We start from the raw sequence: 14696 nt of genomic DNA, 5'->3' as shown, positions 1-14696 counted from the left end.
ATTGTGCAGGCCATGCAAAACATTTTTATGCACTGACCTGAACCTAGCTATCAGTACACTGACCTAGACTAACCAGTATTTCGTAGGACAAAGAAGAAACTAGACTAGTGGCCAAAGAAAAAAAAGGAATTCAAGATGAATGTCTCTAACACCTGCCTGCCGCTCTCTTACCTAGTACCTCGTTTTGCGTTGTGTTCTTCTCATTCTGAAAACTGCCTGTTGCCCTTGCCCTACATGATTTTAATTCAACACGGAGGAAAGTAGAGAATAATGAAAACCCTACCTAGAAAAAACAGCATACTCCCAATAGTAGGCATAGCCACCCTCCTAGAAAAGCTACTATTACCTTATTTTCATGAAAATCTAAGTGATTCCCTTTTTGATTTTCATATCATCTTAGGAAACTGATTTCTTATAGAAATATCTTTAAAAATATCATGACACATATACTAGGGTTATTCCAAACAAATCTGAAATATCCAAAGCGTCTCCTATCATTTTCTTCCTTGATAGCAACTAAAAACTCTGCTGGGGTACTAATGGTTGTGTCCTCCTTAAAATCAAAACTAAAACCATCTGATTTTAACTAAGTAAATATGCTCAAAATAACTGAAGAATATGCAAAGATAGCCAAAAACTAAAGATAGAAAAAAGTGATCTACTTTGTATGCTGAGTCAAAAGTAAAGCACAAATGGTAAAAGGAGCAAATCCTGACGATCTATATCATCTCTCTAGCTAAATGAGGTTGAGAAGTAGCAATATGATTTTGCCTGTAGCACGTGTATTTTTCAAATCCTATGTTTCTTCACTATTATTAAATAAAATAATGTTGTTCATAGAAAAGCAGTATCCAACTGCATTCTTTGATAAATAACACAGCAGTAACAATCAAAAGCTTTTTTTAAATGTACATTTGGCTTTTAAGCGCTAATCTTTCCTGACTACCTGATTATACAGGTAAATAGGTCAATATAATATTTAAGAAAGCATAGAAGATTAGAGTTAAGAGATTTGGAAAAATTGTGGTTAACTCCACTATTATTGCTCCTAATAAGGAATTACATGTGTTGGGAAATTAGATCAAATGCATCTAATTATTTATACACAATATGTTGTAATGATGATGATAATTTCTATTCCGTCCCCTATGCCTTCTTTTAATTGACATTCCAACACCTCTTTATGTATTAAGCACATTATCTGCTAAAACTGATTATTATAAATCATTAAAAAGATTTATGTATCTTTTCATGCCATCGTTTTTCTCTGTAAGATTTATCATTCAAAATAAAATTGTCTAACGTCAGGTAGTGGAAAATTTATAAAATCATTTTTCTCCTTGTATTTATTTCTTATCAAATTAGTATAATTGGAACAAAATACTACCATGCTATTTCAAAGTTAAACTTAATTTGTTACAAACACATCTAGGTCTTCAATAAAAAGGGAGGGAATGTATCAGTAACAGATATGAAGCATCTATAAAAGCTGGAGACTTCCCTCCCCAACCCCTTTTTTTGAAAGTAACAAAAGCAGAGAGAGAACAAATCAAGTAAAAAATAGAAAGCAAAAGTTTCCAGCAGTGAACTACTGAAGGACTGTTGTAATTACGAACAAAATAATGTAACATAGATTTCTAGAAGTGAGAAAAGAATGTTGGTAAACCAAAAAGTGCTTCTACCTGTTAAGCATAATGTTCTTCACATGAATTGCAAGAGATTTACTAAACAAAGAACTGAAAGACTAATTACACATCATTAATCAAAGGTAAAGGCAAGTTCCATTTAAAAACAAAAACAAAAACCCCTGAAGGCGTTTTAATTAGCTGCAGTACAAGTCAGCTCAAATTAAGATTTAGGAAAATTTTCAGGAGTCACTGTTAATGCCCTTTTATGTTCAAAGAAAAGTTTTTCCACCATGTTTCTTTCACAATCCAAACATATCCTCAATAGATCCCTCATATCTGCAATCCTGTTTAACCTCCATTGTCCATTTCTAATACTAGGTTGATGGGTTCTGATAATTACATATAGTGCTACTTGAAGCCTTCTGAATTCTTAGTATTTTTATTTTATTTATTTACTTACTTTAATTTATTTTTCAGAGAGAGAGAGAAAGGGAGGGAAAGAGGAGAGGAACATCAATGTGCAAGAGAAACATCCATCAGTTGCCTCTCTCATGCTCCCAAATGGGAACCTGGGCTGCAACCCAGGCATGTGCCCTGCTAGAGAATCGAACCTGGCAACCTTGCAGTTTGCAAGATGGCGCTCAACTCACTGAGCCACACCAGTCAGAGTCCTCTTAATTCTTTCCATAATCAAAATCCAGTTAGTTGTTCCAATCTACCAAATCTCGTGATAAATTTGAGGGCTTTAAAAAACTTGTACTTAACTTCCGCAATCTAGTGAAGGAAAGAGACTTCCAGAAGTCCAGGAAGCTCAGAGTCCCAAAGAAATTGGACCCAGGGAGGTACACACCAATACACATCATAATTAAATTACCTGAGATTAACAATAAGGAGAGATCTTAAAAGCAGCAAGAGAAAAGGAGACAATTACCTACAAAGGAGTTCCCATAAGACTAAGAGCTGATTTCTCGAAAGAAACCTTACAGGCAAGAAGGGGCTGGAAAGAAGTATTCCAAGTCATGAAAGGCATCCAACAAAGCTATCATTTAGAATGAAAGGGCAGATAAAGTGCTTCCCAGGTAAGGTAAAGTTAAAGGACTTCATCATCGCCACGCCCTTACTATATGAAATGTTAAAGGGACTTATCTAAGAAAAAGAAGATCAAAACTATGAACAGTAAAATGACAACAAACATACAACTATCAACAACTGAACCTGAAAAACAATAACAAACACAAACTAAGCAAACAGCTAGAACAGGAACAGAATCACAGTGGGAAGGGGGAGGGAGGAAAAGGGGGGGAAAGGTACAGAGATTAAGAAGCATAATTGGTAGGTACAAAATAGATGGAGGGAGTTGAGAATAGTATAGGAAATGGAGAAGCTAAAGAACTTATATGTATGACCCATGGAGATGAACTAAGGGGGGGCGGGGGGTTGGTGGGGGATAGAGGGGGAAAAAGGGGAGAAAAAAATGGGACAACTGTAATAGCATAATCAATAAAATATACTTTAAAAAATTTAAAAAGCAATTATTTTCTGTAAATTGGGCAGTAATTATTAAAGATGTCTATAAGGACAGTTCTCTCCAAATTTTTGGTAAGTTAAAGATTATTCATTAAAAAGATAAGTTAATCAGTTAAAATAAAAAAACTTGTACTTAATTTAAAAATCCCATTGTTTATATTTGGTATTTACATAAAGACCCCTGAAACTATACCAAATCTGCTTTTTAAATTTTAACTAAGTAATTACCTTCACTATGCATTCTATTTCAGATGTTATTTTTCATAGTCTGGTTTTGAAGGGTCTTCCATACCCTCAAAATTAAAAACCTCTTAAGTAATCTTACATTAATCCTAAGAAGGGAGGCAAATCTTCAGGTTGGGGCCTTATAGTTCCTAGCTGAAAAGGGAAACAGAAAAATACAGTCAAGGACTACAAAGCTGTTTTCAAAATTAACCTTCAGTAGGCTTTCTTATTAGCTATGTCAGGTACCAGTAATCCTTATTAGTGATGACAGTAATATCTGCAGTGATATATCCTCTTGTCGCTGGTTAGAGGAATGAGATCCTTAAATCCTATAGGCAGGTACAAAGTGACGGTCTGGCGGACATATGCAGGGCAAAGCAAGAACAGAAACAGAACAGGAGCAGGAACAGGAAAGGAGATAGTCAGTTATTGCGTGAATATAATCCTCCACTAAAATGACACAAGTCACTCAAACTCCAGAATTCAAAAATGTTTGATTAACCCTGACTTTGCCAGATACTGGGGGAGGGGGGTAAGATGGGACACACAGTAGTATCACCTGGACATTTGCATATAACCAAAACATTAAAGCTGATAACATGCTTCACATATGTACAGAAAGGCATTCAAAACACTTAACAACTGGTGTGGCACAGGCACCAGTCCTTCAGTACGACATGCGCACTGGCATCCATTCTGAAGGGCTGGTGTCTGTGCCACACCAGCCCTGGATCTAGGATGTAACTTAACATGATTCATAGAGAAACTCTGCACCTTCATATCAAAGATTCTTGTCTGTTTACCATTTTTCACTTTGAAATGTCTAGGTATGTGATGGGTGGCAACCAAGGTAGATGCAGTGTTCATGCAGACTAAGAGCTGATAAGGAGGGGGAAAAACCCTTAAAATATTCCACAAATACCAATATGAAAAAAAAGTATAGCCACTGCTTTGAGCTATGTTCCAAAAGCGTGTGAACTTAATGAAGGCATGTAACTGAACATAACTATGACAGCCAGACCACAAAACCACTTTAGGTGGTCAGTAATTAATTTTCAAACCATGTATTGGGTATAGAGGAGTGTAAAATTGTACTTATTTTTAGGAAAAAAAAATACGACAAGGCTGGTGGGGATTAATTCTTATTCTAAAAGAATGAATAATTAGCTTTTCATTCAAGGATAGGACTTAAATTTCTACTGGATTCTCCAATTTCGGATGTGAGAAACAGCCCTGGTCGGGGGGTGAAAGTATACTAGAGTCTGTTGGCTAATAACGATTTTAAGAATGCGTAGTTCGCAGTAAGAGAAACCTCTCCTTTACTGTATCTAGGTAAATAAAGTACCGAAATTTGACAGGAATGAAATCAAAGAGAACTTATTCCACGTTTTCCACAACACCTAGAATGTAGGTGCAATCAAGTCAGCATTTTTCATACTGGCATCTGGAACCGTACCAAAAGGAAGGAAAGTCACCTTCACAGAATAAAAAGAACGAATTAAGAACAATAATGAAATGTGACAACTTTTCCCAACATGCATGATAAGAGCATTTCTGAGCCATCAGACAATAAATTTTGGCTTAAGGACTAAATAAGGTAAATTTACCACCTGTTGGAATGATAAACAAACAATGACTTTAAGCATCAAAACAGCAATGTCAATAGGAATGAACGTGAACCTGTATTATTCACAGGTGTAACAGCAAAGCTGTAGTGGAGACAAAATACGACCGTGGTTAAGAAGAGACGCTACAACTCAGAGGGACTCTGGCTGAGTTTAAGCACCTGGCTCCACCCCTTACTAGGATACACTATTTTGTTTCTTTTCAGTTTCAGTTAATTTGTTTTGAGTACATTTAGGGGCTTATTAGTTGGTGCAGTGTACAACTGCATGAACCGAAATTCTCCAAATTCCATACCAACAGTTCCATTTCTCACCTCTCACTTTATTTATTTTTTGGTCTTCACCAGAGGAGATGCTTACTGATCTCAGAGAGAGGAAAGGGAGTGAGAGACAACCATCAATGTGAGACAGAAACATTGACCGGTTCCCTCTCACATAAGCCCCGACTGGGTACCAAACCCACAACCTGCCTATGTGCTCTGATCAGAAATCAAACCTGTGACCTTTTGGTTTACTGGATGATGCTCCAACCGTGTCACACCAGCCAGGGCTCTCACCTCTTACTTTATTATTAACAATGATAAAGGGGGGAAAGGGGACTCTTGGGTGTACTGTTATCATCTCTTGAGGTTGGATATATGCTGAATCAGATGTCAAGCAAAGTATCCAAAAAGCCTTCAAAGCAAGACTTTTTCTTTTCTTTTAAAGATTTTATTTATTTATTTTTAGACAGAGGGGAAGGGAGGGAGAAAAGAGAGGGAGAGAAATATCAATGTGTGGTTGACTCTCACACGCCCCCCACTGGGAACCTGGCTTGCCACCTAGGCATGTGCCCTGACAAGTAATCAAACCAGCGGGCCCAGTGAATTGTCTTGGCATTCTTGAATCCACTGAGCCACACCAGCCAGGGCAAGACTTCCTTTCTGTACTATTCTGAGTCTTTGGCTTTTAGCCACCGGAAAAGATCAGAGTACTGGCAACTTCTAGGGACCTCAGAACTTTGAACTATGAAGTAAGAGATCTGACTTGATGAAAACCAAGTAAATCAATGAGATGTAACAATGGATTACTACTTAATATGTAACCAAAGATTTTTCTTTTTTTACTTATTTTTTTAGAGAGAGAAAGGGAGGAGAAAAAGAGGGAGAGAAACATCGATCGATGGCCTCTTGCATGCCCCTAACTGGAGACCTGGCCTACAACCCAGGCATGTGTCCTGGCCAGGAATCCAACTGGCAGCTTTCAGTTCACAGGCCGGCGCTCACCCCACTGAGCCACACCAACCAGGGTGTGTCCAAAGATTTTAAAATTTTCTTTGAAGGTTTCCTTAAAGAAAGAAAAAAAAAAAAAAAAAAAAAGGCAGGTAGCAAGAATACTATAAAAAGAGCTGCGCTGTGGGCCGAGGTGCTTTTAATCTTTTCAAAATGCATTTGTTGAAAACTTCTGAATTTGGTCAAGATTCAACACTCTGCTTTTTAGCAACAGGGCAAAAATGAATAGTGTGGACAAATGAGCGGCATTATCTTGTACACATGCTGCCTCCTAAGATGTGTAAAATTGCTGTTAAAAGATACCTTTAATATTATTATGCACACCTAGGAGAATGTACATGATAGTGACCTAGCATTATTTATTATTAGAAGTAATGTCATTTTAGATACAAGGCTGCTTTACTTACCACTTCTGTTGATGTTTCTGCATGTTCAGACGTAACATGTTCTTGAAGAGATGTCTCCGTATAGCCCATTTTTCCACAATAGGGACAAGTAAAAGACTGTGGCTGCTCTACAGAGAAAGCTTCCCCGCCATAGTACAAATCTGAAAAATGAAGTGGAATTGAATTGAGAAATAACTATTAATTTTTTAAATACATAAAAATGTAATCATATGGCACCAAAGTGTGTTTTTTTTTAAGTGTGCCTGAAATCTCCACCAACAACCTTGCTCTGTCAATGAGTGCTTAGATACCTCCCTGTTTCCATCTGTAACATCCTTATTCTCACAAGGATTCCATGACAGCCCTCCAATTTCCTTCTCCATTATAGCCATTACAGCCTTTAGAGAAAAACAAAGCAGAGCTTTTAATCCCTTCATTTAATGTCAAAATATCTCTCATTTCACATCCAGTTCTAATTTTACTGTAATTTACTTTTCCTCTGTATATACTGTGGCAATACCAATGTCAACACAAAGAAATCAGCAAGGTGTATCATATTCAAGAATACAAGTGCTCAAAGGGAAAGAACTAACAACATGATCAACACACTAACTCCCAGCCGCAGTTTTGTCTGTAGAATATATACCATTCTTACAGCAGGAAGGACACTCAGCATTCAGTTCTTATAGTGTTTACTTGAATAAGGCACTGTGACAGAATACACTGCTCAATGTGGGTTAGTGAAGAACCAACCACTTAGTAAGTCTGTGGGAATAATCTGTTTGCCTCATTAGTACATCCTAAGGAATAAGCCTATTATCTTCCATTAGTAGGACATAAAAAATATAATTGAAAGTGCTATATTTAGTAGGTTATGTTGCTTCATTACAAAGAACTATCTCATTATTTAACATGAAACAAATGTCTAAATTTAAGAGGATATGATCATTTTTGTCAGAGGAGAAAATGGAAGGAAGTGTTCACTATATGATTTGTTCACATTCATTTTTAGGGAAATTCAGACTGTCTTAAAAATAAGTACCTGCTACGTATATATTGTTCATAAGACCTGCCAGGTGAATTTAGGGTAAGTGGGGCTAATATAAAAAAATAACAGAACTTCCTCACCTGTTAAAGGGAATCTACAAAAAAGGCACAGGTAACATCATACTGCTGAAAGACTGGATTCTTTCCCTCTAAGACCGGAAACAAGAATGTCCACTCTTGCCATTTCTATTTAGTGTTTTACTGAAGGAGCTAACCAAAGTAATTAGGGAAGAAAATAAAAATGAAAGCAATCCAGAAGGGAAAAAAAGAGGTAAAACTACCTCTATTAGCAAATGACATGACATATATACAGAAAATCCTAAGGAGTCCACAAGAAAAAACTATTAAAAGTAATAAACGAGATCAGTAAGGTCACAGGATACAAGTCCTAGATATAAAAACCAGTTGTGTTTCTATATACCTGCAGCAAACCATACAAAAATAAAATTTTAAAAATTCCATTTACAATAGCAAAAAGAATAAAGTACTTAGAAATATATCTAATGAAGTATAAAACTTATTCTCTGATAACTATAAAACATTGTTGAAAAAAATTTAGATGACCTAATTAAACAGGAAGATATCCCATGTTCATGGACTGACAGATTTTAACTCTCCAAACTGATCTATAGATTCAAAACAATCGCTACCAAAATCCCAACTGGCTCCTTTGCAGAAATTTGACAAACTGATCCTAAAATTCACACAGAAACTCAAGGGATCTAGAATACCCAAAATAATCTTGTAAAAGAACAAGGCTGGAAGAGTAACACTTCTCAATTTCACAGCTTATTACAAAGCTACAGTTATTCAAGACAGTGTGGCAGTGGTATGAAGATATATAAATCAATGAAATAGCTTGAAAATTCAGAAATAAACCCTCACATTTATGACAGACTGAGTTTTTTTTTACCAGCATTATTGAGATATCTTTAACATAAAAATTGTATATGTTAATAGTTGTATGTATTACATACAATTAATAATGGTATGTATTAATAGTACAACTTGATGTTTTTAATATATGTATACACTGCAGAAAGATCATTGCAATCAAACTAATTAACATAGCCACCACTTCTATATAGCTACCATTATGTGTAGCTATACACATAACTACAGAATACAATATTGCTAACTATGGTCACCATGCTGTACATCAGAATTTATTCATCTCTAGAACTTACTCATTTGCATAACAAAACTTTGTACTCTTTGACCAACATCACCCTATTTCCTCCTCCCCCTGGCCAACTGATTTTCAACAAGAATGACAAGGCAATTCATTGGGTAAAAGAATTGTCTTTTCAACAAGGGATGCTAGGACAACTGAATATCTACATGCAAAAAATTTAACCTCATTCCATATACAAAAATTAAATAAAAATGATCATAACTCTAAATGTAAAAGCTAAAACTATAAAACTCTTCGAAGAAAACACAGTTTTGAATCTTTGTGATCTCAAATTAGGCAATAGGTTTTCTAGATGTGATACTAAAAGCACATAATAAGGAAAAAAAGATAAATTGGAAGTCATCAAAATTAAAATTGTTGTGCTTCAAAACACACCATCAAGAAAGTGAAAACTCAACCTATGGAATGGGAGGAAATTTCTGCAAATCATCCATCTGATAAGGAACTTGTATACAGAACATACAATCAACTATTAAAACTCAGTAATAAAAAGATATATCCCCCAATTAAAAAACTTGCAAAGGATCTGAATAGACATTTCTCCAAAGCAGGTAGATACACAAATGGCTAATAAGCACAAAAAAAGATGGTTACCAACTTTAGCCATCAGAGAAATGCAAATCAAAACCACGTGAGATACCACCACTTCACACCCATTTGGGTGACTATAATAAAAAAGACAGATCATAACAAGTGCTGACTGTGTAAGAAACGATAGCAATGAAACATTTTCTTATGGACTGACAATATCTTCCAATCAGTTGTAGAAATAATCTACTTCCTGATAACTAAAGCAAGAACACCTGTGTACTATTAGCAAGAACTGTCAGTTTCACTTTGTCCCTTCTTCACTGAGGCACTCTTCCATTTCATATCTTATCAGTTATATATATTTCTGAATGGCTTTGATAAATGAGTAAACTATGATGAGGAGAAAGAATTACTCAGAATTTATAAAAGTAAGATTCATGTTATTTTTAATAAATTTGGAGCCTCATGTATACTACTGGGGATCTAGTTTCAGAACATTTTGCCTTTATTTCACACACATACACATAAAATTTTCAATGACAATTCACTAAAATTTTATTTAATACGTACCAAAATCTACCCTTGTTAATATACACTGCATTGGGTGGTCAGTTGTATGCCTTGTTGTTGTTGCACCACTTTCATAACAAGACGCACAAAGATCGTAATCGTAGCAAATTAAACACTTATATCTGCGACCTCGAAAATTTCCTTTTAAACATGCATCACAGCTGACACCTATAAAAAAAAAGAAAAATCGTTAATTAGCAGCTGCAAAAGGCTACTCTCCATGTCATGTTTATAAATGTTTAAGGTGTTCATTTAACCCCGTATTTCCTTTTCAAAATGACTAAAACAACAAAGTAAAATGATACAGGAATATCCAACAATATAGTAAGTTTGTTACTGATTTACACTTAATGAAAATACTTAAAATGTTTGATAAAATGTTAAAAAACCGAATTCACAGACACAACAATAGATGGGTGGTTGGTTACCAGAGAGGAAGGAGGTAGGAAGGGGGTGAAACGGGTAAAGGGGGTCAAATATATGGTGACAGACGGAAACTAGACTTTTGGTGGTGAGCATGCTATAGTGTGTACAGATATCAAATTATAATGTTGCACACCTAAAACTTGTATGTTATAAACCAATGTTATCTCAATTTAAAACAATGATTTGATGAGCTAGCAAGAGGGTGAAAACCAAGGGAAAGAGAAAATAGTAACTGGAATCACTGAAGCAGTTGGGTGGGCATTTATTTGCCGAAGCAGGTGAAAATCTGAGCTTAGATTTCCATAGCATTTTAAGACAAAGAACAAAAGCAAAGACTAAGATCTGCTAAAGGCAGAGTGTCTTAACAGGCAGCTCTTCATAGAGCTGAGACCCTAAGTTATCAGGTCCTCCAATAATGCCATGTCATTATAATACTCATGAGAAAAAATTAAATCGATTCTGGGCAGGGGGCCGCTGTGTGTGGAGTTGGTTGACACCTTCTGCTCATGTTTACATGGGTTTTCTCTGAGGACTCTGGTTTCCTCCCACATCCTAAAGATGTGGCCGTGAGGTGAGCTGGGTTGCCAACGCTGTCCCAGTCTGAGCTGAGTGTGGGTGTGAGTGGCCCTGCAATGGGAAGGGGTCCTGTCCAGGATTGGTTCCCACCTTGCATCCTGAGGGGCTGGGAGAGACTCCAGCCACCCACCAACCTGGACTGAAATCAGCACGCTGGAAAAGATGATCATACGTGTTTTCATTCATCTTTCTTAAACGTCTGTATAGCTCACATTTATTTCAATGTTTAGCATTAGATATATTTTGGGTCTTTATTTAGGTTTGGTGATGTTTTTGTGATAAAAAAACATGCCATAGCATAACTCTAGTTTTTATCAATTAGCCTATGATAAAACTGATTTTGCTGCAGCTTCCAAGAACCTACTGATGACATGAAGTGAGGACTTAATATATATCCTTAATGTATGGGTGAGCTAAAAGTTCTCCCTAGAGGATAACAAAAACTTGCCCTAGTAAAACTCCTTCTCCCCTGCAGCACAAAAGAGTAACAAAAACCCCTGAAAAGTCATAATCACAAACCAACCCAGCCATCTTATTAAGTGGAGAGCCCAAATTCAGACTACCAAATCATTCCCAAATGGTTTCTCAAGTCAAGAATTTAGTTTACACACGAAAAACAGCACTACTAAAGAAGTAGCAGAAACAGCAGAATCACTCTGCTAAAGAGTTTATATCAGAATTGTATATCAAATAATACTTAATAGGTAAAAAGAAATAAAAGAAGCCTGAGAAGAGGCAACAGATTGGAAAATGAACCAAAAAAATATAAATATTCAAAAATAACACTGAAATTTAAAACTCAACGGGCAGATTTATTGTTGAAAAAGCCTTTTTTATTCTTATGTGATATGCTTGTTTATGTAGAAAACCTAAATAAAGCTAAATTATTAAACTAAGTATTTTAAGTAAGGTTGCTAAATATAAAAACCAATTTAATAAAATATTTTGTTTCTTCACTCCAAAAAAAAGTATTGTTAAAAAGTACACCATTTATGATTCCACTTATGTGAGGCATTTAGATTAGTTGGATTCATTAAAAAAAAAAGGAAGAAGAGTAGTGATTCCCAGGGGCTGGTTGGAAGGAAGTACTGTTTAATGGGTACAGGGTTTCAGGGTGGGATGACAGAAAAATTCTGGGGACGGATAGTGGTGATGAGTACATAACAATGTGAATATACTGAAGGCCACTAAATTGTACATGCAGCCCTGACCGGCATGGCTCCATTGGCTGGGCATTGTTCTGTACACTGGAAGGCCATGCTGGTTTGACTCCCCGTGAGGGCACATGCCTGGGTTGTGGGCTCGGTCCCCAGTTGGGGTGTGAGCGAGAGGCAACCATTTGCAACAGAATTGTTAAAAAGTGCCTATGAATAAGTCTAACAAAAATTTTTGAATGGATGGAGAGGAGTTAAAAAAAGAAGTTTAGGAAAGCAAATTAGTTCACAAACTAGAAGCTTCAACTAATAAAATGTCAATTCTCTCCAAATTGATCTGAGGATTCAACACAATTCTAATCAAAATCACGAAGCAATTTTTTGTGGCACATGGTAAGCTGACTCAAATTTTTGTGTAAGTTGCAAAGTGCCAAGAATAGCCAGGATATTCCTGAAGAAAAACAAGACGGAGGAATTTGCTTAACATGTCAAGAGCTATTATAAATCTACAGTAATTAAGATAGAATGGTATTGGCATGGAGACAAACTGACCCGTGGAACAGAATAGAAAGCCCAGAAATAGAAGCACACAGGTTGAAATCTGTTACATGACAGCAAGGTCACTAGAGACCAGTGGGGAAAGAAGGAAACACAATAAATGGTGTTAGGACAGGTGATTATTCATATGTAGGGGGGGGAAAAATCGAATCTCTTCTACAGAATCCCACACAAAAATAAATTTCAGAGAGTTTAAAGACAAATGCAAAAGGAAAAACGTCTCTGGAAGACAATACAGAGGAATATTTTTATGAGCTCAGAGTAGAAAACAATTTCTTAAAACACACACAGAACACACACACACAACCCTAACCAATTCAACCACATTAGTATTCAGACTTTCCTCCACCCTTTAATACCCTAGAGTGATGGAAAAAGACAAGGCTCAGAAACTGGTGACACATGCAACATGCATAACAGAGGCTGGGTATTCCAAATGGGTTAAGAGCTCTCATATATCAGTAAGAAAATGACCAACTGCCAATAGGAAAACGGTCAAAGACCTCAGTGGGGATTACAAAGAACAAACACAAATGATCAAGTACTATATAAAAAGATGCTTGATCTCATACATCATCAAAGAAATGCAAATAAAACTATTGTAAGTTAACATTTTACTTTACCAATTGTTAATGAAGATAAGGAGTGACAGAAACACTTCTATTCTGCTGGGGGGAACAAACATTAGTACAACCACTTTGAAAATGTTCACATTCTAGTCAAGTTAAACATGTATTGGGTCAGCCAAAAAGTCCACTCCGTTTTTTTCTGAACGATGGCTCTAGTAGTGTTCAGCTGTTTTTAACTTCATTCAAAACAATTTTGTTAAATTGTATTGTGACAGCTGTCATATGTGTGTATTTAAAAAAACATCAAAATTGGTAAATTTTTGTGCAGCCATTTTAATATTGAAGATGGAAGAAGATACAGAATGTTTCAGCATATCATGCTTTATTGTTTCTTTTTTTTAAAAATGATTTATTTATTTTTAGAGAAAGGGGAAGGGAGGGAGAAAGAAAGGGAGAGCTACATCAATGTGTGGTTGCCTCTCATGTGCCCCCAACCGGGAACCTGGCCCGCAACCCAGGCATGTGCCCTGACTGGGAATCAAATCAGTGACCCTTTGGTTTGCAGGTTAGTGTTCAATCCACTGACCCACCCCAGCTGGGGCTTTAAAAAAATTTTTTTTTAATTTATTTATTTTTAGAGAGAGGGGAAGGGAGCGAGGAAGAGAGGGAGAGAAACATCAATCAGTTGCCTCTTGCATGCCCCCAACTGGGGACCTGGCCTTCAACCAAGGCATGTGCCCTGGCTGGGAATTAAACCAACAACCTTTTGGTTCACAGGCTGGCACTATTACTTCAAGAAAGATAAAAATGCAACTGATATCCAAAAAAAGATTTGTGCAGTGCATGGAGAAGGTGCTGTGACTGATCGATTGTGTCAAAAATAGTTTGCAAAGTTCCTTAGTACTACTGACATTTTGGCCAAATAATTCTTTGCTGTGGGGCTGTCTTATGCACTGGAAGATGTTTAGCAGCACCCCTGGGCTCAACCCACTAAGAGCTAATAATGGGAGATAGCCGACATACTCAAAATATCCAAATCAATAAAGTGATTGGTGAAAATGAAAAATGTTTCTTTTATTTTTGGAAAAAAAACTAAATGGACTGTTTGGCCAACACAATACAATTCCTATGACACCTTGTAATTTCATTATTAAATATATTCCCTGGGAAATCTCTTGTCCATGAGCACCAGAAGAATGCCAAAGAATGTTCACAGCAATGTTTGTAACTGGAAACAAAAGGGGGCAGTTAACAGGCTTTGGATTGTTCTAATCCATTACAGAATGAATTTTTTAAAATAAGAATCATAGCCACAGGTGAGGATGTTGAAAATCTCAGTGAAAATCTCAAAAGAATATATACAGTATAAAGTTCAAAAATACCTAGTTTAGCCCTGGCTAGTGTGGCT

General features: G+C 36.3%; 1 protein-coding gene across 2 annotated transcripts in view; it reads right to left on the bottom strand.

The window, feature by feature from the left end:
- Positions 1-14696, bottom strand: part of KCMF1 (potassium channel modulatory factor 1) — a 77311-nt gene that overhangs the window by 25396 nt on the left and 37219 nt on the right. For both annotated transcript variants that reach the window (XM_054577634.1, XM_054577635.1), the window contains exons 2-3: positions 10006-10173; positions 6684-6823 (exon numbers count right to left, since the gene is read on the bottom strand). In XM_054577634.1, the coding sequence (XP_054433609.1) occupies positions 6684-6823; positions 10006-10173 (308 nt within the window). The remainder of the gene's footprint in view (positions 1-6683; positions 6824-10005; positions 10174-14696) is intronic.

The sequence above is a fragment of the Pteronotus mesoamericanus genome, unplaced genomic scaffold (assembly GCF_021234165.1).
Source record: "Pteronotus mesoamericanus isolate MK-2021 breed Mesoamerican mustached bat unplaced genomic scaffold, CSHL_Meso_final contig_44, whole genome shotgun sequence".
NCBI lineage: Eukaryota > Metazoa > Chordata > Mammalia > Chiroptera > Mormoopidae > Pteronotus > Pteronotus mesoamericanus.
Note: the sequence above shows the minus strand (reverse complement) of the source record. Positions and strands in the feature narration are given on the sequence as shown.